The 27681-nt window shown below is 40.3% G+C and overlaps 1 protein-coding gene across 1 annotated transcript; it reads left to right on the plus strand.

The window, feature by feature from the left end:
* Nucleotides 1-2042: 2042 nt before the first annotated feature.
* On the plus strand, nucleotides 2043-3435 carry LOC146715317 (uncharacterized). Its single transcript, XM_085441144.1, has 2 exons — nucleotides 2043-2141; nucleotides 2568-3435. The coding sequence occupies exons 1-2, from the start codon at nucleotides 2043-2045 to the stop codon at nucleotides 3372-3374; spliced, it is 906 nt and encodes a 301-aa protein (XP_085297270.1). The 3' UTR covers nucleotides 3375-3435.
* The last annotated feature ends 24246 nt before the right edge of the window (nucleotides 3436-27681 follow it).

Raw genomic sequence — 27681 nt, forward strand, 5'->3', positions numbered from 1 at the left:
TTACTCAGAGTTTGCACTAAACCGGCTTCCTGAAATAGGGCCCTGATGTTTGTTGAGCTGATAGAGGTTAGGCTCCTCTAGGCTCGCAGTGACTTGAAATAATAACTCCCCTCAAATGTTAAATCAAAAGTAACGAGCCTGGTTTGAAAATGTAGAAAGTACCGATAGTTGTTTTAAAAACGTAGGGTGTAAAAGGAAGAAGTTTTCATTTAAAAAAAAAAAAACAAAAAAAAACTACTCAAGTAAATTACAGACACCTGAAAATTTTTACTTAAGTACAGTAACAAAGCATTTGTACTTGGTTACTTCTCACCTCTAGAGAGAGGGCACTGAAAAATTTAAATAAATACCTTACTGTTGCTGTCTTATAGACATCCAGTGCCACATAAACGCAGTAACCGACAAGTAAGACAGCACAGTGGTGACATGATTACATCTTACCACAAGAGGTCGGTACAGAAAGGAAGAAACTGAACATTTAAGTCACAAATACATTAATGTAGTAGACACAAATTATGCAGGTTAAGGCATAAAAAGGTAAAACGTGAAAAGGTAAGTGAGGTAACCAGGCTGAAAATCTGTATTTTCTTATACTGCACTCAGTCCGGTAAAAAGACTATACTTAGAACAGAGTGTTTGGAATAGTCTTGCTAATTCTTCTATTTAAGTCCCTTAAATCATCTTTTCTTCCCACCATTCTGATGCTCAGTTTGAACTTTGATGGGTCATCATGACCGCGTCTGCATGCCTACATGCTCTTCTCCAGCCATGTAAGTGGCTGATAGATATTTGTGTTAATGAGCAGTTGAGCAAGTGTGCCTAATACAGTGGCCAGTGCGCGTATTTTAGTTATTAGGCCCTTTTAAAATGTCTTACTGCCATTTCTGTCCGACTATTTCTAGTAACAGCTGCAGTGAGTACATCAAACATGCCTACAGATGTCTTACAGCAGTCTTCACACAACAGGAGGTGTTTTAATTATGGAAATATTTGTTAGTTATGGTGGTATATTGATTTTTTTTGCCACAGACAGTGACTAAGTCTAATTTACTCCTGACCCCATGGGCCCTGATGTGAACATTGGATCTATACTTTTATACCTCACTTAATGGTTTTCGTGTTCAAATTGCCCAAATAGACTTTAAAGTTTTTGAAGAAGGTTTAGAGTATTTTTATAGAAATGCAGTAATTACAGTGTAGTACAGTGTGTAAGATATATATTGTAGAAGAAGAAGAAAAAACATCCCACAGCTTAGTGGTGCCAAACCTCAAAAATTCTATTTGGAAGTTCTGATTGGAAAAGGGAGGAAAACTTATATTCATTTTTATAGACATATTACACAGACTGTGTGCTGACTGAACAGGCTGAGGCTGAAGCCTATTTTCAAGTATCATTAAAGTTACGGTGTATAAAATCTCACCATTAGATGTCATTAGATTGCAGTCAATTCACACACACCAATCAGTTAAACTGCAGGAATGTCATAAAGACATAAAGACCTGGATGGCCTCTGATTTTCTGCTTCTAAATTCAGATAAAACTGAGGTTATTGTACTCGGCCCTGAAAATCTTAGAAAATATGGTATCTAACCATATTAACGTGGTTAGCTTATTAATACGTTAACGACGTGCAGCCCCACGCACATTAACTTGCTGACGGAGATTTGGCGCGTTAATGTGGTTATGGCATTAACGTCATTTTAACGAGATTAACACTGACAGCACTACTACAAACCCATCAGCATATGTGACACTTTGTTTTTACTGCATTTCAACAGTTTGAAGAATTTGATGCCGTTTTAAAAGGTGACAACCTGAGAATCAATTTAAGTAACAATGAGTAATCTCTTTTTTTTTTGATAGGTGTTGTTCAACATACCCATATATGATACTGTGGAGATCTGCTAGTATCCTCCTGGTTACAGGGCTCAGGTAAGACCCAGACCCATCCAAACCAAAACTGAGATAAAATATCAGGTGATTTCTGAGGACTTGAGAGTGGTGCTGATTAAATGTCTCCTTTTATTTTTAGATTTCAATGATGATGGAGTTCCTCAGACTTCAGAAGGAAAACCAAATACCATCGAGCCTCACTGCAGAAGGTATGGGAGATCTTTTGGTGGAGAGGAGCAAAGAGACAGTCAGAGTGCAGTGAGTTACTGTGACACCTACAGACCATCCACCTCACACCTGAAACTGTTTGTGCTGAAGTGTAAATATCTGAGAGAAAACTTCTCTTTTGTTTTCTTTTGAACACTTTGGGAGTTTGAATTGGAGGATTTGGAAGAAACAGAAGCCAAACCTCTTCTGAAACTGGTAAGACTAGAAAACTTTTAGTCACTTGGAGATCTTTTTTTTCCCATGATGATCACATAACCTTTCAACAAAACTGCAATGTAAACGTGCTTTCTGTTTCAGGTGTGGGCAGTGAACATAATACATAAAATGAGGGACATCAAGTTTCAAGCCTGGATGCTGCTGGGATTTCCAGAGGCCATACCTCCTGAATTAACAGTCCAGCTACAGTGTTTCAATATTTCTGTGATTCTTTAAATAGGTGTAAAAGATCATTCTTATAACTTTATTCTGCAGAACACCTAAGCTCCTCAGCAATGTCAGGCAGTACATTGACCTCCTTAAAGAGAGGCAGCAGGACGCACAAACCTCCAAACTGCTCACTGCTCCAGATGTGGTGATAGAGGTGGTTCCCCGTGTCCTGCATGGCTTCTGGGAGCTTCCTCCTCACTCCCTACTGAACATGGCCTCCCAGAGATTGAGCATCCTCTCCACCAGTGTGACAAAGGCCACTTTGGATCGAGTGTCCAAATCTCTCCCAACAATGGAAAACCAGGACATCTTCTCAAGGTCCATCAGAGGTGGCATGGTGCAAAGTATCCTGTCTGAAGTCAGAGAGAAATATCCAGAACAGATTCTGCTGAACAAAATTGCAAACTTTGCACCAGAGCTGCTCAGAACAATTGCTGATGTAGCAAAGAAGAGCATATGCCAGATCTTCCAGCCCACTTGTGAAAGTCCAGTAGTGCCTGATGTTCTTCCAACTAAAGAACCTCATTCTGAAGGTCTGCCGAAGTCACATGTTCTTCCTACTAAAGAACCTCCGTTTGAAAGTTCACAAATGGCTGATGTTCTTCGTACTGAAGAACCTGCTTCCAAAATTCTGTCTGATGATCTTCCCAGTGAGGAACTCCCTTCTGTAAGTCTATCCATGTCTGAGCCAGTTGTCTCTATTACTAATAATTCAGAGAAGTCTGACAACATTCAAATAAAGGAGAAAAAGAAGAAAAGAAACGGCTTCTTCCAAAAATTCAGAGCTCTGTGCTGTTGTTGCTTCAGACCCCAAGAAACTGACTGACTTTGAGAATCCCACCTGTTTGTTCTAACTCTCCAAAATACAATAAAATCACTAATCAACATTTCTGATTAGTCTGCATCGATGATTAAAGAATATTTTCCTTCAGATGTTTATAAGAGTCTCTTAGGGTTCTCAAAATACCTCCACAAGTCCAACAATTGTTAACATATTAGTGTTATTATTTTTAAGAGAATCTGAACTTATTCTTACTCTTAACATATCAACAACAGTAACTGAAACCTGGAAATTAAAAAAAAAATCCCAATAAATATTAATATTGCTTCACATCTTTGTTTTGTAAGGGTCCAGATACACGTTGGCACATAGCAGGGCCTCAGTGTTTATGAGTTTTCTTCAGGACTTTAATAAAAGGACCATCTACATGCCACAAAGCTGATCAGAACCTCAAATGTCTTCCAACATCCTCAGATTTGTGTTTTACAATTAAAAGGAACTCTTATTTTTGCCAAATGCTCAAATCCTCAAAGGTCCATTTAGGAGTAGAGCTATACTGATTGAACATTTAAAAAAGAAAAAAAAACTCATAAAAGAATATATGACAAAAATGGCTTTTTAGATTTTTAAAAATGTATGTAAGTTTGAAGTTCGGGCAGGGATAGCTCAGTAGGTAGAGTGGTGGCCCCATGATTTGAAGATCAGGGGTTCAACTCCACTGAACAGATGAGCTAGCCCTGAGAAAGGTACTGTCCCTGCACACTGCTCCCTGAGTGTTAGATTAGATAGGTACACTGCTTCACTGAGTGAATGCGTTAAGTGCAGAGAGGAATTCAATAAAGTATGCATAATTATTATTTATTTATAGCTTATCTTTAAACCTCTGTGGACATCAGCAGTTTAATCTTTCACAATCAAGCTCTTAAAATGAGAACATTTCCACCCAACCTGGGTGGGTGGGTGCTGGAGCTCCAGGAAGGAGAACTCAGAAGAAAAGAAAAAACTGTCCAAAAAAACAGTTCAGGAGGCCGACCACGTGGCCATCTGCTGAAACAAATCAGTTCATGAGGCTTCAGTTCCAGAGACTGACGACGGCGGAGAAGGTGGGAACCTTCAGGACACAGAAGAGGGAGACGACTGAGGTGGAAAGCCTCAGGTGGGTTGGGTGGTGGCCGGTGTCGGCATGGCTTAGTAGATGCTCGGCTTCAAACAATAAACCATAAATAGATCTTATTAATTTATTTTTGCATCCATTATGACAAGAAATTGTATTTGAATAAAAGTGTTTCCTTTAGCCTTAATCGTGAAGTTTCTCATAAACTTAATAATAACATGTCTACCAACTATTTCATGTCCAATGAACTGCTGAGAGTTACTAAAAAAACTTTATTTAGTGGCCTCTCATTTAAATGTTTTTCTTTTACATGAATATCAATCACTGTGTATTTTTAACACCTAAATTTCAATGTGATGCCATTATCCTGCCTAACAACATAAAAGTCTCCAAAAACATCAAGTATGGAACATAATATGACTAGAAAATCATATGTTGCACTCTAAACACAGCAGATCTAAAGTGGCATAAAAGATATGAGCTCTGTTGCAGTTTGCAGAGTACAGGTGTAAATTTATCATTGTATAAAAAATCTAGTTCCTCTGCAGACTAATGATCAAATATAGAGACAGAGGTAGAGTTGGTCAAAGTACAGCATGTCTGGACTTAAGTAGAAGTACAGATAAAACTGTTAAAAATACTCCAGTAAAAGTTAAAGTACTGATTCAACTTCTTTAGTCAAGTAAATGTAAAAAAGTACAGGCTCTGTAATGTACTTACAGTAATAAAGTAACTGCTAGAAGAACAGTTCTACCACGTATTCTTATGTTAAACTAATTGAACCTGGTGCTATATTAGTGCAATAATAAATTATATTAGTGGATAGGAATACAAACTTTGTTTAAGTGTAAATATTAATTCTAATAAATGTACTCAGTCTGAGTCAGTTAAGTAGGACATGAGCAATGAAAAAGAACGAAAACAAAATATCTCTATTCTCTGTTGATCACATTGTAAATGGTGACTTTGCCATTTAATCAGCAAATGAAAAGTGGATTTTCTTAATGCACAGGCTGTGATCAGCTGATCGACTGATGCTGCTCCTCTGAGGTTCGCGGCTCTTTGTGGATTTAATCAAGTGAATTCAACAAGATGTTTCATGAGTTATCCTGGCTGATTTCCATCTTCTACACTGACAGTATAATGTTTATGCTGTCTTTATATTATACCCTATACAGTTGGACACATTTAAAAACATGAGGACTTACATGTGAGCTTTAAATTTCCAGGTTATGAAATCCCACTTACCTTTAAATCTAACCTTTCTTCTTCCTCTCCTCTCCTCTCCTGTCCTTCTTATCTTTCTCCATCTCTGAGTGAAGTTAGCTCACTTTCTTTTCTCTCCCTGCGAAATACAGCAGCTGGACCTTTAGCTAGCACTGTGTTTGTGTGACTGCACACACATAGTTTGTGTGTTTGCTGATGTTTGTTGAGCTGATAGAAATGATGCATTTGAAATTACCTGCCACTTTAAAAAAGTCACTCTCTTTATGGTCGCTCCTCTAGGCTCTCAGTGACATGAAATAATAACTCCCCTCAAATGTTAAACCAAAGGCTGGTTTGGAAATGTAGAAAGTGGAAAGTACAGATTTTAAAAATGCAAGGAGTAAAAGGAAAAAAGTTTTCATTAAAAAACTACTAAAAGTAAAGGAGAGATGCCAGAAAATTCTACTTCAAGTCAATTCAATTTTATTTATACAGCACCAAATTACAACAACAGTATATTGTAAGGTAGAACCTCCAATCATACATACAGAGAAAAACCAACTTCCATAGAGTATATTTATATAAGTAAATACTGTAGCTTTTTATTATTTTCCCTGGGCCATTCTTCTTCACAGTGGATCATTTGCATCCTCTCCTGTGGCACTAACCTCCTGCATGTTCTGCTTCATTATATCTATCACTCAGCAGTAGCACAGTTTCTACCTGGACCCTTCTGGCCAACAGCACAGCTGGCAGATATAAATTAACTGTACTGCCATGCAGTACATTCACATTTGTGAATATTTAAGCATTGTATAGTGAAAGCAATCTACAGTTTTTACCTTAATCTGAATTTGTGTGTTTTTTCTAGTTTGTGAAGTTTTCTTGTTGATCATTATGTCGATTTTATTTGTTTGTTTGTTACAGTTTCCAATAAAATTATCTAACTTGGAAATGTGCTGGTCTAAATCTTACGCTGTGTCTTTACCGTGCTAAAATTCAATGGGAGAGGTTAAGCATTCCATATACAGATATTTTGAATAGCACACCTCACAACTTTTCTTTTCAGGGTCAAATAAGGTTGAATTTTCATAAACTCCCTTTTATCATTAAAACTGTGGATTATAAATATCCCATTATAATCTGTCAAAATGTGCTATTTTTACTACACTGCAAACAAAGAGAACAAAATCAGTATATACAAAATATGATTCCCTTAAAAGGAAACACTATCCGGAGCGTGAGCCTCTTTGGCAGAGCTTTTCTCTCTCAGAGTGCCTCGTGTTTTTAACTGTAAATAAATCTGTTATCAGTTTCCTTCATTAATTATAATGTATTGAACTTGAAAATTCCAGACTGGTTGAGTCATGATGTAAATGTTTAAAGTATTGGGATAAAAAGTCTTTACCTTACAATATAAAACACAGCTGTTGTTGTGATTTGATGCTATATGAATAAAACTGAATTGAATATTTCAGTCACGCTTCATTAAAATTGCTCACTAATTCCTAAGCCCTGGTTATGGCCTTCGTAAAAATGAATGAAATGATAATAATTTGTAACAACCAAGTGCATATAAAGCACAAGCCTCGAGTAAATAACTTAAACAACATAAACTTAAAATATTTTTTCCATCCAACGTTATGGGTGTTTTTTACTGTTGAAAAAAAATCAATGTTGGTATCACCCTCAAAAATCCAGTATTTGTCATGCTCTTACTCATATTTCACACTTGATCACAGTTCATCTGCTGATTTTACACTGGAGTCGGGCTGATGATTGACCCACCTGATTAACATCGAGTGTGAATATTGTGTTTTCTCTGAGTGCACCTGCTGATTGCTCTGGGCTCACGTCCATGATTAGGAAAAGCCTGTTTAATTGTGTCCCTGCCCTAATGACTCTGTTATTATTTCTAATAAAAATAAAAGTATGAAGATTCATTTCTTAGAAAAACAAAAAGTTAGGAGCGATTAAATGACCGTTTGATTTATAGACAGCCAACATTTTCATCATCAGCTACAGCAGAGATAACTTATGAGTCATCACAGTTCCTTGGCTTTCTAATTGTTCTGCTGTAGTTTCTGAAGGGGCTGAAGGCAAGTAAATCACCCAAAAGTGCAGCAATTAGACCAAAGCCAGTTTCCAGTGTGTCTGGGCATTTTGATGTGTCATCCTATAGCGTTACTATGCAACTAAAAGCCAGCAGCCTCCAGGAAAAGCGTACTTGCTGGCATACAGTATCCAATGAGATTTCTGCCCCCCGCTGTTGGGGACTTCTCAAGCTAAATTAGTAGCAAATAGCAACTGTTTCGGCCCATTTTTGTCACAACAATGAAGCATGTAATTGTTCTGTACACATGCACGAAGGCCAACCGCAATATTTATCCTGCAAACACCTCTCCCTCACAAGTCTTTCATGCATGCAGGCACATTTATTCAGGGCTCTCTTATCGGGTGCCACAAAACAGGCAGGTTTTGTGCCACCGTTGTTCTGTGTAATTGTTTGCGCACTGCTGGCGTGCACTTCACAGACCTATCTCGGACATGCTCCTGTTCAAGCGGGTTAGTTGTGAAATCAAGTGAGAGGACGGTTGATTTGCTGCTTTTTTTTTTCAATGTAACAATGTAGGCCTGTCAAAAACAACCAAGAACAGCGGCCAATTTGGCACAGAGACAGGTGCGGCATGTTGAGACGAATTGCAAAATGAATTAGTGATCGGAAAGAAGCCACTGCAGCAAACATCGTCACCTCAAGGATGTCTGAAGTGATCCTCATATTCTAATATGTGTTTGCTTTCACAGTGCTCATGCAAATATGGTGGCTTTTTTTCACGCTGACGTTTTTCTGTCTTTGATAATAACTCATGGACTCAAGACTGAGTAATATTTGAACTCTGAATACATTTCCATAAATACCTTTTGTCTGTAATTTCCATGATCTCAATCTGTCAATCAGCTCTCTTCAGTTACATGTGCAGTTCTGTGCAGTGGGAGGGCTCTTCTCTCCCTATAAACATCATTAGTCAGCCACAACTGTGGAGAGTTATTTCTGAAAGTAGCTCGTCAAAAGGGCTCCTGATGAGAGAGAAAAAAGGGAAACACATGCTCAGCCTCTGACCTGATGCACTGTTGATATAAAATTCCCGGCAGTGTTAAGATGGGGAAACCACGGTGGCAAAATGGCAGACTGTGAGAACACAGAATAGATTAGAAGTCTCATGCAATCATGTGCTGGAGTAGCAGCACTTACACATTGCCCTCTGGTGGCCAGATCAGCACAAACATGACTGAGTGGATCCTTGGCCTGGTAAATGCATTAGGGAGGGGATTTATCTTTTTACATTCAGGGCTCAGCTCAGTCTGTTTGGTTTAAGAGATATGACATTTGTATTAGCATTAGCAGAGATCTATACAGCATAATAGGCAGCCACATTAATCTATTAGCTAATAGGGGCTAAATTTGGTCTGTGTTATCCTCATCTTGATATGTCTCGGTTTTCCATTATTGCAGCATTGTTCCAGCATGAATTTGCTCTAAGCCAATCTTATTATGCTACTGTTTTTCCACTCTTCTGGCTTACCCACTACCTTCAGTAGAACTTTGCATGATTTGGCTGCTGGAGCGCACAGGCTGGAGAAACAATAGACACTATGTTTTTAGGTATAGCTCTCCTACACATTGTTTAGGGGTTGTTCTTTTTCAAAATAACGCTCACACACAGAGCCAGTGGTTTTAGTTTTCAAATTTCACTGGGGATTATGTGTCGATCCTACAGATTTTATGAGATACACATCAGAGATAAAAAGGTAATAGCACATAAGATAATGCTGACAGTTCAAAAATACACATACACACACTTTGGCTAGCTGACTGCTTAGCCCTAGGATACGGGAAAGAATCACTCTTAATGCTCAAATGGCTCATTCAGCACCATCACCGTCATCATCAGTTTTCTTACCCAAGGAAACTCCTCAGTTGGATCCAAAATGATGACGCAAATGTTAATTTTGCCATTTTCAATTCAGGAAAAAGCAGCTCAGCCTCAGCAGCCATAAAAAAACATTTGTGAACCTGATTAGAACCTTTTCAAATGTTTTTGTATTTAACACGAGCTGGCTGATTGGATTAACACCGCCTACATTTGTGAGTTTGTGACCTTATGAAAATTACCTGCATTCCTGCTGGAAACACTTTACTGAGGAAACTGTATGAGCACAGAGAGCCTTAGCTTGAAAAATAAAAGGTGAAGCTTTAAATATCAGGTCCAAGCATGAAAGGACAGTTTTCTGTTCACTGACACTTCAGGGACGTTTTGCATTCAGGGCTCATTTTAGGTCATGACACAGCAGCGGGGGCTGTGGGAATTGGAGGCCAAGCAGCGTAGTTGAGTCGGTACCCAGAGAGCTTCTACCCTTTATCATCTTTATTCATCTTCTTCCTCCTCCTTCTGCTGTTTGGGCTTACTGCAGCCCCTAGGACCAGATAGTAAAATGTTGTGAAATTTGGCACACTGGCTGCGGACAGTCCCCTGATTCTTTGCACCAACTTTCATGTCTACATCTAAAGTTTACTTTAAACAAATAGTCTTTTGCTGCCGTGCTGCCTCTTTACTTTGTGTTTAAAGTAGACCTGTTGTTCTTATGACTTTTATACACTGTTACACTAATGTCACATAACAATGACAGTATTGACAAGGATTCACTGGAGGATTTTCTATGAAGAGAAAATCTGCCCTCTTAGATGAGGGTGTAGGGGTTCCTGAAGTGCCAGTCCACAGCTCTGCCAGTGGTGAGGCTGGACCAGGTATGGAGGTTGCTACAACACCAGGCAGCAGGACCTCCAATGGCTGGTAGGCTGGAAAGCTGTGAAGCGAAACCAGATGAAGCTCTTGTTCTATTAGTCCCAGGGCCTGGGTCCAGCAGAACTGATGTCAGCTGGTGTAGGTGTTGTTCCTAACAATGTCAAACCACTGCTGGTCCAGGATCAACATACCAACTGCCCGATCAAAGCATCTGAGCATTAGGCAAGAATTTAGCTAATTTAGCTAATGCTATTAAAAACTATTACTACAGTTTTATTTATATATCCCCAAATCACAACACAACAACAGCCACCTAAAGGCACTTTACATTATGAGGTAAATATCCTACGATAATATAAAAATACAAGAGTCACCTAAATTTGGTTAACAGCAAATCTTGTGTAAAACTTGTGTAAATTAATAATAAATTAATAACAAAAACACATCCTTACCATATGTTCCAGAAGACATTTTTACATAAACAAAGACTGGTCAGTTGCGATGTTATTATCATTATGATGCTGCAGGAACAGCAGCAACACAGGAATATCAGATGCACCTACTTGCTATACAGGTGCTGATTAACCGAGTAATAAAAATAATAGGGAATAAAACTTAAACACAAATTTCATTTATTGTTGGCAACACAGAGAGACTTTTATGTGCCATGAATCCATGTTGTTTGGGTACAAAATTCAATTTAAAACATGCCAAACAGTAAATGGAGTGCTTCTTATACAGCCCTCTTCTACTCTACTGGGACACTTTTTTTGCAGAGCTATATCCAGATGGATGAATAATATTTATTTTGAAATCAGCCCTCTCATGTTGTTTTGAAGTGAGAAAATATCCACAGATAGGTTGTAAAACATGAGTTTCATTTCTGTAAAGATAGACATCTTATAGGGATTGACTAACTTCTGGAGTCAGCCTCCAGTGGCTGCAAGAGGAACTACAGTTTTTGGTACTTTCTGTGTCACCTGTAATCCTTATAACAGGTCAGGAGAAGTAATATGAAATGAAATATTGCAAAAACAGTGAGCGATAAAATAAAATACATCATCTTAGTCACATCCATGCTGTTTTTATATTAAAAGCACACAAACAAGACACAGTCAGAGGAACAACTTCAAGCCTCAGAGAATAGACCCGTCCAAGAGGCACATAAATGCAGGACAGGTCACTGGATGAGAGCCTGGTGCTGCTTGAGATTTCTTCTTGCTTGAAGGGAGTTTTTCCTTCCCACTTTTGCCACGTGCTCACTCAAAGAGGGTCATCTGATTTATGGGGCTTTCTCTTTATTATTGTAGGGTACAATAGGGTACAATATAAAGGGACTTGAGGCAACTGTTGTTGGGATTTGGCGCTATATAAATAAAATTGTTCTTCAATTGAATGAGTGGATTTGGGGGTCCTAGGGCAGAGGCCATGGCACGTCTCTCCTCACAACTTGCTTTATTTTTCTTATCTTCCGATGTTCCTTCAGGATTTACTGCTTTATTTTGGTCATTGGTTGCTCAGTTTCAAAACAGCTCCAAACCTTCATTCTCCCCCCCGCCTCACACTTTTCTGCCTGAATGAGTTTGGACAGAAATCCATAGTTTCTTCTTACTCTGATAACAACGTCATTTTTCTTTGCCAAATGTTCAGCTTTGGCTCATGGCAGTGTTCGCTGGGATAAATCCAGGAGCACTTTTGTTCAATGGCTGTCTCTCTGTGGACTCTGTGACAGCAGATGTTTGTACGTGCAGAATATTGCGAGACTTACACAACTTAGACATTCACATTATTCACACTCTCATTACACATACATATAGGATCTTGGGGGTGGGCACAATCACGGAGTCCAAATCACCATCAGGGTGTATACCTCACCCCTGACGTCGTTGCCCACCTCTCAATTTTAAATACACTTAGTCATTGAGGGCTAGCAGGAGGGACTATGCGCTTACCTGCTGCTCCTTGGCAGGTAGCTCCATGCCCTCCTGGGTTTTAATTGCACCTTAGAACACATATGCATCAACACTACAATGAGCGGGTGGAGGGAGGTTTGGAGTCTTCTCCCACCCCCATTCTCTGCGGCCTGCTGGAGCGGGAGGGCTAGTAGGAGGAGTTGGCCGTCCGACTGCGGTCTGGGGTGTGGGGCCTCCCTGCTGCTGCGGAGTCGGGGTGGTCTGCCTCTCCCCACCGCAGGGAAAAGGGTAAACCACCTGGGTCTGGGTGCAATTCCCCCCTCCAGGGGCAAGGGTACCTAGACCCGGTTTGTAGAGTACGCTTGGGGAGTGTGATTGTGTGTACAGCGTCTCTTTATGTCTGTCTCCATGTTGGTTGAGTGTGGAGTAAGTGCATATGAGAGCATGAGGGTGGGAATGGATGTTTATCTGTGTGTGCCTGTATGTCTGTGTCTATATGTCAGGTTGGGTATCAGACGCCACCTCTCTGGGGACACCTCAGGCCCTCCAAGGTTTGGAGGCCTATCTCCACCCACCACCACTTCCCCTGCCGGTGGCGGACTCCCTCAGGTGTCGGTGTGTTGGTGGTTCTTTGTGTCTGGGGGTGGGCGTCCGGGTACACACCGGCTCACTCCTTGGCGGCCGCTTGTCGGGGCCTGGGGCCTGGGGCTCGCTCGGGCCCCTTTGGAGGTGGGGTGCCCCCGGCCTCTCGGCCTGGGGCTCGGTCACTCAGGCGCAGCTGGGGGCCGGCGGAGCTCACGGGCGCGTCACTGCAACTCCCCCTGACTTCTGCTCCGCGGCTGCTGGGCGAGCCCTCATCTGGGACTCTCCTCAGCTCTTACTGGAACAGTGGCGCGGCTGCCCCTCTGTTGGTCTTCCATGGTCTCTTGTGTTCTGGGGGCCTCTGGATGTCTGGAGTTTTGATCTCCTCCATACCCGCTTCACACCCTGGAGGACGGGGCTGTGGCCCCCCCACACTCCCTAGCAGATCATTACATGGAGAAACCTTTGGAATGCAAGCATGCTGATCCACACAGGTATGCACACATGGGTATTCACAGACGCGGACTAAAGCTTTCTTGGCTGCTACCTCAAAGCACACTGTGCGCTGTCTATCTTGCGTGCTGCACAATATCGTTTATTATTTAGTAAATATTGATATCTATGACTAGCTAGTTTATTGTGATGGTGCTTTGTTTTCTCTATTATTATGTTACTCTTTGTTGTTTGCTGTTTCCTCTGTTTGTTTTTTTTGTTTGTTTGTTTTTTTTTCTCCATACAGGTGACCCAGGAGTTCTTTTTTTTTTTTTCTCTCTCTTCCCCCCCCTTCTCACCGTCTCTTCTCCCCTTTGGTTTTCTTTCTTTCTCTCCCCCTCTTTCTCTCATTCATTCCCCCTGTCCTATTTATTAAAAAAAAAAAAAAAAAAAAAAAAAGACAAAGGATGAACTGAAGCTCTGCCATCACGTAATGTCGCATACTGCTGTTTCTGATGTCATTTAAAAAAAAAAAAAAGAAAAGAAAAAAAAAAAGAATATTGCGAGACTGCAATTGCGAACGACATGCTGCTGAATTTCCTGTTTGTTCGTGTGACTTCATTGAAATCTGTGCAGAAATCTCCTTTCTGTTGAGAGCACGTTTACTCTCTCGGTACATTTAATAGACAAGATGGCCTTCAGCTCATTTCTAAATAGTATTACTACGTAATGACTGGATTTGCTTGACATCAAGTAGCTGCTTTCATTTAAAAAATGTCCTATTGCCATAGCTACAACCGTCCATCTGTTCTTTACACATCTTGGTGAAGATGAAGGTCAGAAGATATTAATTCAGAGATACGAGCATTCAATGTATCATCAACATTTTTATAGCTGCATAAATGTACTGATATTAATAAAAGTTTTCTTCATTTGCTATGGGTGGAATGATTTAGCACAACCCCGGGCTAAATGTAACCATTCCTCTTTTGTTTGCCTCGTGTCTAATCGATTTGCGACAGATAATGAATAGTTATCGAGCTGACAGTGCTCTGATGGAGAGAGATAAAAGTGCACAAAATAATTATCATCGCTCCAGCTTCATGGAGTAATGAACATCTGAAACACTCATCTTCACTCCTTCAAGCAGCAGAATCACGTTCAATCGGCTCTTGTGGAAACATCAGGGTTTGTTTCTTTTTATTTTATTTTGCTTCACTGCCAGACCGAATAGTTTCACTTCAAAGACAGCTGAGCAGAGAGAGACAGAGAGAAGTTCATTCCCACTGTTCATTAACGCTGATAAGACATTTTCTTTTGGGGAAATAGGAGACCCTGAATAGTGGGAGACTGATTTGATTACAGAATTGAAAAATTACAACATCTGACACCCAGCTGGGGCTGGCATCTGGATGATGCTGAAAGGGATGCTTGGAGCTCTAAAGAGAAAAACAGAAAGTTAACAGTTTTATACTGAACATACAGAGGAGCTGACACAGGCACGTGACTGTTTCATGTATAATTCATATTAGAATATTTTGTTTATTTCTTTTTTATGAAGAGTTTGAATGGTTAATAGGAGGCAGAAAAAATAGAGCTGCATTATTACATTTTTGACCACACGGGGGCAACAAAACAAGAAGTGATATGAAAAAGAAAGTTTCTTTAGGACTCTATTCAGTCCTGCTTAGATGGACTCACACTTGACTCTAGAATACTTTGGACAGAGGACTTCATGCCTGACTGTGATGTGTTCGGGTCCTGTGGATCCAAAATAAGTCCAAGACATCATCGGTCCACAACCGTGCTAGACAGCTGGTATGAGATGTTTGCACGGATGCTGTGTTTGGGTTTCACCAAACGTGGTGCTGAATATTGTTCCAAAAGTCTTTGTTGTTTGCTCAGATGCAACTTTCTATATAACCGTTGAGTGTGACCTTGAATCCTCCCTTAATTATGCTCCAATAAGTCTAGGCTGTTGGACGCTCTATTTCACGCACCTTTTTTCGCTCACTATGTGTTGATACACCACTCTGCTTTTAATTTGGCTATTATTCATCTCTGGCTCACTTCCACAGCTTGTCTTTGTATTGTTTTTCTCCCCTCACATCCAAACAGTCGCAGCAGATGACTGTGCCTCCCTGAGCTTGGTTCTGCTGGAGATTTCTTCCTGTTAAGAGGGAGTTTTTTCTTCCCACAGTCACCAAAGTGCTTGATCATGGGGGGGTCATCTGATTATTGGAGGTTTCTCTGTTTTCTCTGTACAATTCTCCTATTGGGCTCTCGATCTTACAATATAAAGTGCTTTGAAACAACTGCTGTTGTGGTTTCTGTTATATAAATAAAATGAAACTGAACTGACCTGAACTGAATTGAAGAATAAATTGTATTTGAAATTTTAGACTATGATAATTAAAATGATGCAGTGGTTAACACTGGCACCTCATAGCAAGAAGGTCCTGGATTCAGATCAGTTGGCTGACATGCATAGGTAAGGTCAGAGGTCAGCAACCTGCGGCATGTGACTCACAAAACATGGGTTAGAATTAGGGTTAATGATGGTTAATGCATAAACAACATTTATTATTTTATCCTATCGTAAGTGCATCTGTCATCCGCCCGTCTGTCAGCCAATATTTTTAGATATTATTTAGCTGATGAAAAAGTCGGTTTCCCTTGAGAGATGATGGAGAGCAGAAACCTGACTGGGGTTAAGAGGCAAATCAATATTGGACATATTAAGCAATAAATGAATGAATTAAGTCTTGATGATTATGCTGCTCAGTGTCTGCTGTAAATATGAAATTGTTTGGAAGCACAGCTCTGCTTTGCAAAGAGGCCGGAAAAAATACAGAATACATTACTGCATGTTTTTATTAAATGTTCCATTATGTTTTATTTGTGTATACATATACGTGTGTGTGTGTGTGCGTGTGTGTATAAAGAAGTGGAAAGGGATAGCAGAGCCACACCAATGCACTTTACAAACTCTCACTCACAGTGTCCATGGCAACAAGAGCCTTGGAGACTTGCGCCGGGATAGAGGAGGGTCAGCCATTGCAGAGTTTCTCTGTCATGTCCTCGCTGATGCTGATTCTACATTCTCTCTGTTTTTCAGTTGACTGACAGTCTTGATGAGAAGTGAGAGAGTCGTCATAAAGGGCGGCCCATCTCACCATGTCCATCCACCCAACCTGTCAACCACCCAATGCCGCTCCTCCCGCTCTCTTCAAACAGATTCATATTGGAGATGATGACCTCTCTCAGGAGACATCTGATATTTGAAGTTGGCAGTGTACACTTGCTGCTATGTTGAATTGGTTATAATCTCCTCACAGCCCTTTTCAATTCCTGACATTTTAACACAAACAAGGACGTATATCTGACAAAGACTTGCTGCAGTCTGTGCACATAAACACACCTGCAGCTTTGCAAATACTATTAAGAGTCCCTGAGTCCATGAACATCCCCTGACAAAATGATGAATAGCTTCGCTAGGCCCGTATTAGGCTTGACCTTCACCATCATAACCAATAAAAAAAGATTAGATTAGAGGCCATAGAGTTCTAAAAATAGTTTTACATCAGAAACACTCTCATTATGCATATCCATTTTGTCTTTATGTCACATGGCACATCACATGCTATAAAAGGCAGAAAAAAGTGCATGATTAGCCCAAAATTTGTGTTGTTTAGGAAAACATATACACACACTAACCTGTGCTGTCCTCACCCTATTGTGACTTTGTAAAACCAGAATATTTCCTTCTGTTTCTGGGCCAGGATTGGCATTATTTTGCCCAAACCCAAGAATGGACATTTTCTAACCTGAAAGATTTTACCAGGTTTGTCCACAACTTTATTCCTCAGTGAAATATATCTGCAACTATGTGGAACCAAAGTTCATGCAGAGATTCATTGTCCACAGGGGATGAACCTGTTTGACTTTAGTGATGCTCTGACAGTAATATTTTTAAATGTAAAGCAACTTAACTTCATGTAACTTAGTAACTATCTAGGTGACAGTCAGAGCATAGGTGGTATTGAACCTCAACAATGAATGCTATGACACCAAAGGGCACCGACAACAAAAACACAATGGAGAGTTTAAATTCCACGCCGTCTGGTAGCAGAGTTGAGTCCGTGTTGTCCGTACAGCTGTCCATGGCAGTCTTCCACGTTAAAGCACCCAACTTTACAGCATTAAAAAGCACATTTACAGCCTGGATACCTGGATAAAGTATGGGGTCACGTCTGCTTTGACTGGCATGTATCCTAACACGGACAGCTGTAGCCTCAACTCTGCTAATTGACAGTTGAGGCTGGTGGTGGTTGTGTAATGACATGGGGGTTATTTTCCAAGTGAGGATTATTTACATACAGCCTACCTGAGTATTGTTCCTGACCATGTCTGGCTTATTATGACCACACTGTGCCAGCTCCTGATGGCTGCTGTCCAAAAGTCTTGTTGCCAGGAAAATAGGAAATAGGTGCAGGGATTTACTGGAATGTGTAAAAGAAATACAGTGTATATGGCAAAAACAGTACAGTACAGTTCTAATGAGGTCAATGTGTGTATTTGGATGTTTGTTTCCTGATCCAGGCGTGTTTTTACTGAATTGACTGTGTATTTGAGATTATTGCCATGCTGAAATATGAAGCTGCTGATGATCAGATGCTTTCCATATGGTCTGCATCACGGATCGAAATCTTCCTGCACTCTCCTGCATTCATAATTCCAGAATTTTCTGCGAGATCATCAACACCATGGCTGAAAAATGCAACCCCCAAACCATAGCAGAGCCTCCAACGTTTTACAGATGGCTGCACACACTTGCTGTTGTACTTCCTTTGTCCATATTGACAATTAATCACTCCATAATATCTGTTGCCAGTGATTTTCAGTGCAGTTGCTGAGTCATTTGGGATACCTTAGCCATTCCTCAAGAATAGCTTTTTGACAGTCGCCTTTCTGCCAAGACCATTTCTAATGAAGTTTTGGCAAACAGTGGATGGATAAACGGATCCGTGTCTGAGGTCCTGTGTCACAACTTTTCTAGATTTTCTTTCTTAAAGACTTGGCTTTTCGATAGCAATCATCTGCTGGAGGTTTTAAGCCTTTAACTTCTTTTTTGGCCCCCAAAAAAGTTGGGTTTCCTCAACTTTTTTGCCTCAAATCTTTCGAAGTCAACTTGTCTGCACAAAAATACAGTTTTATGCCTGTCAGACTGTTTCCTTTGTAGCATTTGTTTTTAGAGTCAACAAAAATGGTAACAAATTATGTGTTTTGGTGACAGGTTACTAGTAAATCTTTTTTTAAAGCCTAAATATAAAATTAATTTATTTAAAATCTCCAGAAAGCCAGGAGAGCTACTGTTAAAAACTGAAAACTCATTGGAAGTAAAGTATAGCAATGAAAGGTGGCGCAAAGAAGAAAAGATTCACTAGAAAATTATTTTGGTATTTTCTGTTTCTGCCTTGAACCTCGTCCTTCTGGCTAACCACGTGATTTAAATGTGACACTACAGATCTGGTTGCCATCACACACCATTACTGATCATTTAAGATTATAAGTGTGCGCGCCTGTCACCAGGTTTTTTACTATTCTTCTTTGTTCACAAAGAGCTAGAGGAAAGAAAGGTTCAAACACTCCTAAATGGCATCCAGGCAGTGAAGAGAAAGAACACCAAATATAATTGCACAAGAAAAATCACTCAAGTTCAAACATCGTCCACGATTTCACCTGGATGTCTGAACAACAATCATGTTTTTCTCTCATCAAGTTCTCTTTGTCTGTCCTTTGACATGAAAAACACCACAAACACATCACGAGTGTTACATTTTATTTGGTCTTATGTCTTTTTGAGCTTTTTTTCCTTTGTTTTTCTCCACAGGTTAAAACCCATTTTAATAGTCAAGAGAAATAAAAACATTTTCACATAACTGTATACAGAAATAATCCTCTTGTGCACAATAAAAACAGTTGATTAGGCCCAGCCCAGTGCGAGATTTCACAAAAATGCAACAAGAATGAATTTTCAAAGCCCAAGGACTGCAAAACCTCTAACTCGCAGGAGCAGAGAGTTTTGAGAGAGATGTAAAAATGACTGCCAGGGCAATGCAACAGTTGTGTTATCACATCGCCTAGGTTGTAATAAAACACACAATAGACATGGAAATGAATCCAATTACAAAAATAGCAAATAGATACAAAGGCAGAGAGGTGGTTGAGCTTGTCTGCTACCTTAAGGTACTTACAAACATTTCCTCTCCATCTAGCAGTTTTATGCACATAAAAATTCAGTATGGGTGCCCCAAGGGGACATTCGGCTGCAATTTAAGTGTAAGATTTTGCTGCAATGTACATAAGGAAAAGGAAATCGAGCTCTAACAGGCACATTTCTCAAGGCTTTTCAGTAACACAGACAAAGTACTAGGGCTTGCAGAAAAATCAGTTTCGTGCAGATTTGGCCAACTTGGTGAACGGGAACGTAACATTGATCTGTCTCATGTGAAGCACCCATACATCTTAAATACTCCAGTGAAAACCTAGAAAATGCTTTGTTCATATGAAGCAATCAATCCATCATCCTAACGTGGACTGTGTCCCTGACCATCTTGAGAATGAAATAGTTTTAATCCAGTGTGTAAAAAGATGGCCATTTATAAATATCCACATTAACCCCCCTATATAATTTATTTTATATATATATATATATATATATATATATATATATATATATATATATATATATATATATATATATCCTCAGCTGGCTGGCAGGAAACTGTCAGAATGCAAAGTCTTTTTCACAGTACTGTGAAGCTGTGAGTGGGAGAGATTTGACCACTGAGTCATGGGGATTTGTACCATCCAAACCGTTTCAAATTGCCTCTCTGGATCGTTTAGAGTTCAGCCATTTAAGCCCAACCATGAGCACTTGAAAGAGACCACCTACTGTTAAATACCCTCGAGCCTTAGTAAAAGACTTTACCATCTTATATCTGTCTAAGGAGACGTTAATCAGGTTAAGCCTCGCCAGTTTAGTCACCTATATATCCGTTAATATTGATTTTTTTAAAAATGAAGACGTCTTTGTCACTAAACGTGTCAGTGCTCTGCTAAACCTGCAAACATCCGTGAGCAAACATCAGTTCACTGGAACCGACTCGACCCATCAGTTGATATCACCTCTAGCTAGTGCTCAACTTTAACATTCACGCTACTGCGCATCTTGAAATGATTTATGCTTAGCTGTCCTTAATGAATGCATGATGGGGAAAAGGTGACATTTAAGGGGCTTTACCTGTAGGACTACCCCCATGAATCCAGATATACAGTAAGAGATCACATGACTAAGAAAGATCCCAAAAATATCAGCAAATGTTACAGAGAAGGCCATAAATCAATTCACACTTTCTATATTTAAGAGGGGCTGTTTACTTAACCAACTCACAAGCAGCACAGAAGCATAATTTACAGGTTGCGCGGCTCCTGTCTGAGGAAGATCACGAGGTAATTGTGTGTCAATAGCAAGACGGAACAACAATCACAACCGCAGGGCTGTTGTTTGCTGTTGAGTAGAGGGAAGGCATGAGTATGTGGGCCTTGGACTTTATAACCTCATAGATAAAGTCTGTGTTTACTTTCTGCACTGAGCGGCAGCTTTCTCCAGGAGCCATCACTGAGGTCTTGAACGTGAACTGGTCTTTCTTTCATTTCTCCTATTCACTGGCTTTTTGTTGTTACTGAAAAAGGGACAGCAGATGGTGACCTTGGATGCACAGGCTAAAAAGAATTAGGAATAATATTCACAGTTTCAGAGCCTGAGCGTTAGCTTACACACCGGGCGGCGCCTGTCACAGACACAGCTTTTGTTCCCGTCCCTATTGGGATGTGCCACACCAGTACAGTTGATGAAAGATCATATTTGATCATTCTGTCTCGGCCTATTAAGGCCAAACAAAGGCCCAGGCAGGTGTTTCAATTTAATATGAGCCAGATCGAGCAATAATGCGTGTCTGTCACTGACAGCTAGCTGGGGGACAACTAAACAAGGGTGAAAATCAGGCATATTTGTAACATCCACTTAATTGAACACAAACAAGCAAAAGCAGCAAAGGTAAATGGAGTGAAAGCCGCTGAAATGGCAGGCCATCTATTTTGTTGTTTCAGAGTGTGCTCTACTGACCTGCCAAGGTAAAATTTCATCAATAAAGCAAATACAACACACGTTCAGCCGTAGTTTTTTTCCATCCGGCCTTATTGAACCATTCTCCAATTTGCCTGGTAACCATGAAGGAGAGAAAACATACTTTAACCGCAGCTGCAGCAATTCTTCACTGGACTTCCTGACTTTCTTCAAGTCAAACAGTGTTCTCTGCCACTGTACGTAATCATTTGAAATTCAAGCCTTCTGACTGTTAAATGAGTTTCTTTTTCATGCCAGAAAACAAAACAAAACAAAGCGCCCATATTCTCCATTTAGCTTTCTTACTTTAACTAGAACAAAGTGCATTAATAACACTCAGCATTTCCCTCACTGTCACACACTAGTCATAAAAAGACAAAAAGAAGGAACACAAGTAAAGACAATATCAGTTAATATGTCCTAAAGAGTGACCAAAAAAGAGAGTTTATTCCGCAGACTGCTTGGGTGATTTGCTTCATGCCAAAGGTTAGCGTTAGCTATTAGCTACTGACGGCTAAATAGGCTGCTATTTAGTTTGTTTAACCATCTGTGTTATCAGGCTCCACCTAGCTGAGCTCACAGTCTTATCAAAATGAAGACTGAGCAGATAAAACTATTGAAAATTAAAAAGTAAAATAACTTACATTCAGAAATTAATCATTTCAGCAGCTTTTTGTTTTTGTTTTGTTGGCAGCTTTTTGTTTTTTCCGAGCTGAGCAGGAGCAACAAACACAAAAAAGCACTTTTATTTCTTTTCAAACTCGAGTTTAATCACTTCTGTCATTTCTGCAATATGTTAAGGTTTGCCAGATCATTTTATCAAGTGCTTTTTAGTGGTTTTACTTTTTTACTTTATAACCTCTTGCACAATATATTTGACTATAACTAATTTAGGGATTTTCTGGTTTCCTAATTTTGCCTTAAAGATGACAAATATATTAGCACCTGGCACTATTATTTATAAAGCTATTACAGGTGTCTCGGTCTCCCTGAATAGCATTAGTCCCATGGAAGTCTTTGCATGATTACTGCTACAGCTGAATCAATGGTTTAATCAAGGTAAATCAGATAATAAGTATGCATGTAAACACATCTGCTGCTCACAAAGCAGCCAAATTAAACCTGTGAGTGCAAGTGTAACCTGAACAAACACAAAAACAGCACATTCTACTGTTCCTCTTTCACAAAGGGTTTTGTTTTCTTTTTTTAATCTGGTTAATGGCTCTGATTTTTCACCTTTAAAATTTTAAAACAACACCACCACTCACAGGTGGCCTCTTGGCTTGATGAGGGTCAGGGCCTTAGGGGTTCTCCACGGTGCCATCTCATTAGATTTCATTCATGTAATAGCCAGTTGCCATTCAATGATTAGGGGTAATGGTCTGAGCTTGAACTCTGAATGAAGATCATAGACTCTCGTCTGCTCGCTGCCACCGAGCGGCTCAAAGCAGCTCACTGGTGGCCAGATATAGGGCTCGCCTTTAGAGATTTCAGTTCCTTTCTCCCTGTCAGTTTGTACTCGGGGCAGTGATTTGCAATGACGGATGGGGCGATGCCTGAAAGCGCAGAGCATCACAATCAACTCATCAAGACTTTAGTATTGGAGTGCTGGCTGTCAGCTCCAGCAGATAAATGGCAGCTCTGGTTTCTAAATCTGACAGCCAAAACCGAGAATCGGATGTCTTTGTCCACAAAAGGCTTCCTAAAATGTGTCCCTTTTATCCCCTCAGCGAGCTGACTGTACATCTTTCAGATTACACATTATGAACTGAAGTAGGAGTATTTTGTCTATGAATAACAATCCAATTGCAGCCTAAATAATTCATTACCACAAAGGATTCTAACCACCTCGAGAAATTACGAGCAGGAGTAAAAACATTGTGTCCCAGGTAATAATGTAATCATTTGTGTAAAGCACTGCAGTTATTGAAAATAATATTTTATGTCACTGTACACACACACACTTGATGGAGAAGGCCAAATTGTTCTTGTCATCATCGGGGCTGAGAGAAAATTAAAGTCTGGCTCCCAGAGAACGTGCAGACATGACGTGACTGGCAGGTTGAAGTGGATACTTCACACACGGACAATTTATGACAGAAATAACCTGCCAGACGTTTCAATCATCTCGATTTCCTTCATGTTTTTCTTTTTTTTATAGTGTGGGGGCTCGCAGAGCATCTGTTGACAATAACAGCTACCCAAGTGTAATTACTATCAGAAGATAGCTGTCGTGACATTGCGTGTCGACGTGAACAGACAAGGCAATAACTCGTCACTTGTCATGTCTTTAAAATGTCGGTGGGGAGGACAAGAGAGCGGAGAAAGGTGGGGAACGCTGCCGAAGGATAAACTATTTTCTATACTCATGTCCACGTCCAGGTGGTGGCAGGTGAGTTGTTCAATTGGAGAACAGGTTGACATCACGACAAGCACGCTGTCAAACACTGCTTGGGTAAACATGTCAGATTTGGAATGGTGGTGGTCTGTATGCAATCGCTTTTACTCGAGTGTTCACTGCAGTGGAACTTTGTAACCCTCCAGGTACATACCAACTACACAGTCATCTACATGACAAACTGCAGCCTCGTTAAAATCAGGCTCAAGGATTTAAAAGAAGCCTTTGTCACCTTGTCTAACAGCACTCATATCCTTCTTAACCGATTCATAATCCAAGGGGTTGGTACGACTATTTTCTTTTTATTTCCTAATCAGACAATTTGACATTTACGCCCACTTTCCGCAGCAGTTGCCAGATGTGCGGAGGCGTGACAGTAGGCAGTGTTCTGAACTAGGTCTTATTTCCCTTTTTCCTTTTTTAAAATTCCTGATATGACTACCTCCATCTAATTTCAAATCGCAGAAGAGTTAAAATGTGCACTTGTGCATTTTGCCACATCTCTGTGACAGGAGGCTGTTCACTCAATCTAAAAAAATCTGCTATCAAATATAGTATAGAAGACACCCACACGTTAGCAGCTAGCACATTCAAAGAATTAAAAATGAGATCTTTACAAGCTGGCTATAGCTGGTATACACAGTAGAGGACACACGTACACGTTATTGGGCCAAAGAAGAAGACAATACACCTTTCAATTTCAAACCATAATGCCTTGGTAAAATGAGCACTCTCCTGCAAATGGACTCTGTCCTAGAACAAATGCCATCTCTTCTAGCTGCATAGAAACCTGGCTGTGACTGAACTGAACGCTCTGCTGTCAGGACAAAACTGCCCGCAAGAAAAACTTTCCAGATACGAAAGCAGTGAAGGCAGAACAAAATGAAAGGAGCAGAACTATCTCCCAAATCACCTCAGGGGTTAAGATGCAAAAAATAAAAAAAATTGAGCTTTGACCGCGAAGATGAAGTCCGGTCAGGAGCTGTAGCCAGTGGCAACAGAGAGACAAAGAAATGGAAGACAGAAAAGGCGGCTCAACCTGTCTTTGAAACTATGCATGTGATAGTGCGCAGCTTAAATCTACACATAAGCCGGAGCGGGGCGCAACTCGATATGCGGGGCATTTTTCTAATGTCGGGGCAAATTAATTAACCAAATATCTCAGCGCTTTGTTATGCTCCCTGCTCTTATCGAGAGGCTAATTATCACTATCAGCTTCCTCTGTACGTCAGTGGGATTATTAGGCTAATCACAAAGCTTTTCCCTTTGGAGACAAGGTTTTCACTCTTCGACAGAACAAAGCTGTTATTGTCCTCCAATGACACGGTGACAGCGATGAAGCGAATCAGCATTTGTACTTGAAATGTTAGAGTAAAGCCATCGTTAACAGGCTCAGAGTTTGTGCTAGGTAGGTGGGTCTCTCAGGTGCTTCCCCTGCACTGGTTTAGTTATGTTGAACCAGTGCTTGAGCTGACTGTCAATTTAAAAAAAGCAAAAACACACCCTCAAAAGCTGTTGTGCATTGGTAGTCTGGAGCTATTTTGTTGCTGCAATTTTCCCACAACCTGTCTCACACCACTACATTCCTCGGGATGATTTTAGAAAATAAACTAATCCCTGAGAAAGTGTGAACATGTTACATTTAGCATGTACACTTATATACCACAACATTAAAACCACCTAATACTGGGTAGTGCTTCCGATTGCTTTCAAGAGTGCATGCAGAAACATGCACGTTTGCATGCGCTGGGAAGTTAGCAGTGGATTGTTTGGGGCTGGTGGGTTGTTCAGGATTGTTGCGGTCCATTTTGCTAATGCGGGTTTTGATCCGAGTCCAAATCAGAGCCTTCGATTTTTGAGAAGAGGGTTCTTGGTCTGAAACAATGCTAAGGCAGGTGATACGTGTCAAAAAAATCCACACATTTTACAGCAGAAAATAGCAATTTAAAAATATTGTCAGTCTTATTCACTTTCCCTCTCTGAGGCTTTAATGTTGTGGCTGATAGGTGTAGAATGTAATGTAATGATAATGAACCATGAGAAAGTTATTGCTGTAGTGCATTCTGGTGTGCTGAGGCTAAAAACATGATGTTGCCACATCTGTACAGTGAGGTTCTCCCTGTATTCCTGTTATTTTTTTTGTTTTTGTTTTTTTACCAAAACAAAAACCATTAAATTGGAGGGACGCTGCTGTTCTCACAACGCTAAAAACATCTGCTGAGCCAGGGAATATTGGACATTGCCGATCAAGAAACTTTAGCAGACATTCTGGAGAGTTAGATGAGAACATCAGTAGCACTTTCATTTCAGTGTGGAATCCATGAAGCCAGGTAAACTAAGCAAAAACAAAATTGCTCCTGTCAAAGGTAACAAGTCCATCTAGAACTTTAAGTGTCAATCAGCATTAAATTCGACTGGAAAAGCACCAAGTTCTTCTTAAGTCATCAGCTGGTAGGTTAACAACCACTGAGTGACCAGACGTCACTGCAGAGGGATAAAACAGAAAATGCTTTTTGTGTGGCCTTCACAGATCTCTGGAATGTTTTCCTTGGACTAACTTTTCCATATTGTTCCATGTTAAGCAATCTGCTTTGCGAATGAATGATAATAAGGATGGTTTCAATCTTCACATGTAACTCTCTAGGGAGGGGGGAAAATGAAGCATCTGGCTCATATTTACTCAGACATTAAATTTTGGTACATGAAGAAACTCAGAATCATGTTTTGTGAGACTGATAACGCCTACAAATTAAGCAGACTTTTTTTGTAAAGTACTTTAAAACACTTTTAAAGTACTTTGTTGAACCTCTTATAGGTGGCGGTGATTAGACAGTATTTCTAACAAAATCTGAGAACCATATGTTCAAATACTCTGTGTGATTGTGTCAGTTTGCTCTGTGTTGTTCTGTTCTGGCACTTTGAGGAGGTAAAAACATCGTCCCAGGACTTACACAGTCACAGTGGCATTCTTTGGCATATGACGGGAATGCGGAGGGCACCCCTGTCTTGTTTCCTGTGCTGTGTCGCCTGCCAGCCTGAATGAATCTGCCAATTCCTGGCATTTCCCACAGAATGTGACTGGAATGTTATCTGCTTCCAAGTGGAATGCCTGGGTCACGGTTTCATCTCGGATTTCTTGAGCAACCTAGTATCCACTCAGAGTGCTTTCTCCCATAATGCAACACGCAGACGCAGTTTAAAAAAAAAAACAGTAAGCTTTCCTTGAACAATGAGTCTAGACATACATGCAGACGATATTTTTCTTACACTGCAATGCTAAGCTGATTTGCAAATTTAAGCCAGATTCGTAGCATCTTCCCTACACACCAGATTAACCATTCAAAGAGCCTTGAAAAGATATATATTAAAAACACTTCACGAAATAAGGCACTCCAATTTTCCATTGTCCTGAAGGCGTTCAGTCAGCAGAGAGGTAGAGGCAGATGAAGCTGTGCAAGTCGCCTTATCCACCTCTGCATTGTCACAATGCTTCAAAGGTAAGGGGAGATGAAAGCAGTTGATATGAGCAGTCTGATAGAATCTGAAGATGGGGCTAGTGATCTGTATCCTGCTCCTTCAAAGGGATAGAGAAACAGAGGAAAAAAGAGAGAGAATGAAATGGGCACCAGCTATTGGTTCACAGGCAGCTATCCCACAATTCATTGTACCACCTTTCACTGGCTTTCTGGTTTCCAAAGCAGCAGGCTGGTG

The sequence above is a fragment of the Copadichromis virginalis genome, linkage group LG3, assembly GCF_057382275.1.
Source record: "Copadichromis virginalis isolate Kocher_CV1m ecotype Utaka linkage group LG3, C_Virginalis_male_GT1.1, whole genome shotgun sequence".
Lineage (NCBI taxonomy): Eukaryota > Metazoa > Chordata > Actinopteri > Cichliformes > Cichlidae > Copadichromis > Copadichromis virginalis.